The sequence below is a fragment of the Nematolebias whitei genome, chromosome 11, assembly GCF_014905685.2.
Source record: "Nematolebias whitei isolate Nwh7 chromosome 11, NemWhi1, whole genome shotgun sequence".
In the NCBI taxonomy this organism is placed as follows: Eukaryota; Metazoa; Chordata; class Actinopteri; order Cyprinodontiformes; family Rivulidae; genus Nematolebias; species Nematolebias whitei.
In genome coordinates, this window is record NC_056508.1 from 48,940,401 (window position 1) to 48,943,024 (window position 2,624).

The 2,624-nt window shown below is 45.4% G+C and overlaps 1 protein-coding gene across 1 annotated transcript in view; it reads right to left on the bottom strand.

The window, feature by feature from the left end:
* Positions 1-249: 249 nt before the first annotated feature.
* The window catches only part of fgd1 (FYVE, RhoGEF and PH domain containing 1), a 31,739-nt gene continuing 29,364 nt past the window's right edge, over positions 250-2,624 (bottom strand). Inside the window, exons 11-14 of the mRNA XM_037684606.1 lie at positions 1,020-1,121; positions 788-916; positions 552-713; positions 250-468 (exon numbers count right to left, since the gene is read on the bottom strand). Of these exons, the coding sequence (XP_037540534.1) occupies positions 250-468; positions 552-713; positions 788-916; positions 1,020-1,121 (612 nt within the window). The remainder of the gene's footprint in view (positions 469-551; positions 714-787; positions 917-1,019; positions 1,122-2,624) is intronic.

The window sequence follows — 2,624 nt, forward strand, 5'->3', positions numbered from 1 at the left end:
CAGCTACAAGTACTTGGGTGTACTTGTAGCTGGAGACCACTTCCACCGCAGATCCTCTTATGTTCAGGGGGGTGTAGGTGTTTTTGTTCCTTCTGAAGTCCACAATCATCTCCTTTGTCTTCTTCACATTGATGTGAAGGTTATTCTCTCTGCACCAGCTCTCCAGGTGTTCCACCTCAGCAGGTGTGTTCTTATTGGGCGTCAGTGGGTGGTGTTGGCTGTAATGATGAAAGTGGCCTGTAGGGGACTTCAGCAAGTCTTCAGCTGGTTTCTCAGTGTACCTACAGTCAAATAAATCCAGCCTATAAAGTGAAAACTTACCTGTGGAGCTCCATAGATGTAGAGCACCAGTGGTTCATTTTCAGGGATGACAAACCATGATTTTTGCCAACTCCGCCCACTTCCTTTCTCCATAAGGTGAAGAAAACTACAGATTATGCTGTTCTCGGCTGCTAGCGAGGCCTGCTTCTATGGCAACAAGGAGGAAAAGGACAGAGAATCAGTTTTAGTAACACAAACACCTGGTGATGTCACACTGATGTCAGACTGACCTCCAGAATGGAGCGCCGCCTCTGGCTGCTGCTGCTGCTCAGACCACCAGGTGATGGAGATGCTCCCACCAGAGTCACATAGCAGTCCACACAAACACGGTTGGTCCGGTTGTTGTCATATGACAGACGAGCACGAAACTCCGAACACTTCCCACAAATCACCTGCGACGATAGACAGATGGTCAAAGACAGACGACAGTAGGAGATGATCTCATGACTGGGGGGGATGAACGCACGTGTCCGCAGGCCTTGCAGTGGTGCCGTCTCTTGGTGATGGAGTTAAACGGCTCCTGGCACTTCATGCATAGCGTCACTTCCTTCTCTCTGATCGGAGTTGGAGCTCGTTTCCCCAACTCCACACAACTCTGAAAAACAAACAGAACCAAGAGGAGTAATCACCCAGGTGGTTCTGCCTGTGGTGCTACAGAGGTACCACTGGGGGTACCACTGGGGACATTGCAGCATTACTGGGGAGTGAGGCGGAGTAGACTCCTCATCTCGCAGAGGATAGTTCAGCTGTCTGAAGCTCTCTGCTGTATCCTCGTAGCGTTGGACCGTGGCCCGGATGGCCTGAAGACAGAATCACAACAACTTAAACAGTTTATTTTCTCAACTCATGATGAAACATAAGAACTCTTGTGAATCTTGGAGACAAATGACAAGACAAGAGTAATGAAACCAGTGAGTTAACAGCAGGCCGGTGGTTCTGGTTCTGGTACCTAATTATAGTTAACAGATAATGACTGTGTGACGAGGTCAGACGTCAGAAGTGGGATGTGATGAGTGTGACTCTAGTGACTAGTGTCACGCATCTCTTACTTTTTATAAGTGCATAGTTACCATGGAAACATCAGAGTTAGTTGCTAGGATACAAAACTACTGGTAAATATATTTCATCTTCAAAAGTGTCACAAACCTTTTGTTAGTTTCTATGGCAACGTATTCTACTGGAAAAACCTCTTATTCAAAGATAAGTGTTCACTTGGCTGCGTTAATAAATCACTGTGGCCTTTGAAGAGCTTGTTTTATCATCATGACTTTCAAATATTTAAAGGCTGCTAAATTAAACTGGTCACATAAAGTTGGACTTTCCATGACTGAACTGTTGTTTTTACGTTTGTAACACATTTTACACAATCACAGGTTAACATGGAGGAGTTCACTGATTTTTTTTTAACAGTCTTTTTATAGACAAAGAAAACAGAACAAAACAAAGGAACACAGAACATCCCCTCCAACACGGGACCAGTCACACACACACACACACAAATAAATCTCACAGGCATTGACAAGTTCTCAATAAACGACATAAAGGGCTGCCAGGTGTCCCAGAAACATCCCACAGAACCTTTCAGAGTGTGTCTGATTTTTTCCAGATGGATATGGTACATCACCTCCCTTACCCAGTGTGTACTGGGGGGTGTGGGTCCTTCCAGTTGCACAAAATTAACCTCCTGGCCAGAAGAGAGCCAAAAGCAATCACATCTTTCTCGCATTTGTTGAAGGACGTGTCCACCGGGATCACCCCGAACAATGAGATAAGTGGTGATGGGTGTACAGTTTTGCCACATATCCTAGAGAAGGTGTCAAAAATAGACTGCCAAAAGGTCTGCAGTTTGGGACAGGTCCAGAATGTATGCAGGAGTATAGCTGGAGTTTGTTTACAACGATTGCAAGCTGGGTCCAGATCGACCTTGATCTTGGACAATGTCAATGTTTTCTTAATAAAGCCTCTATGGATACCCAGGAGTCAACCAAAACACGAGACCAACAACAAATAAAAGTTAATAGTTTATTTATATTGCAGGGCAGGAACTCCGAAGTAGACTGTGGGGAGAGACACAGGATGAGTATGGCAGCACAGACAGGTAAGTTGTCAATATTTGTCCAATTGAGCTAAATTGTAAAGCTTACTTGGATGTTTGTTCTGTAGGCTTGGAAGTTGGATCCAGGGGAGAAAGTTTGATGGGCGAGCCAGACCAAGGAAACCAGAATGGAGGAGAGAATGAGATGGAGGTCGCAGGGCGAACCTTAGAGCTGGATGCTGGAAGGATAATTGGTAGTCCTGAGCAG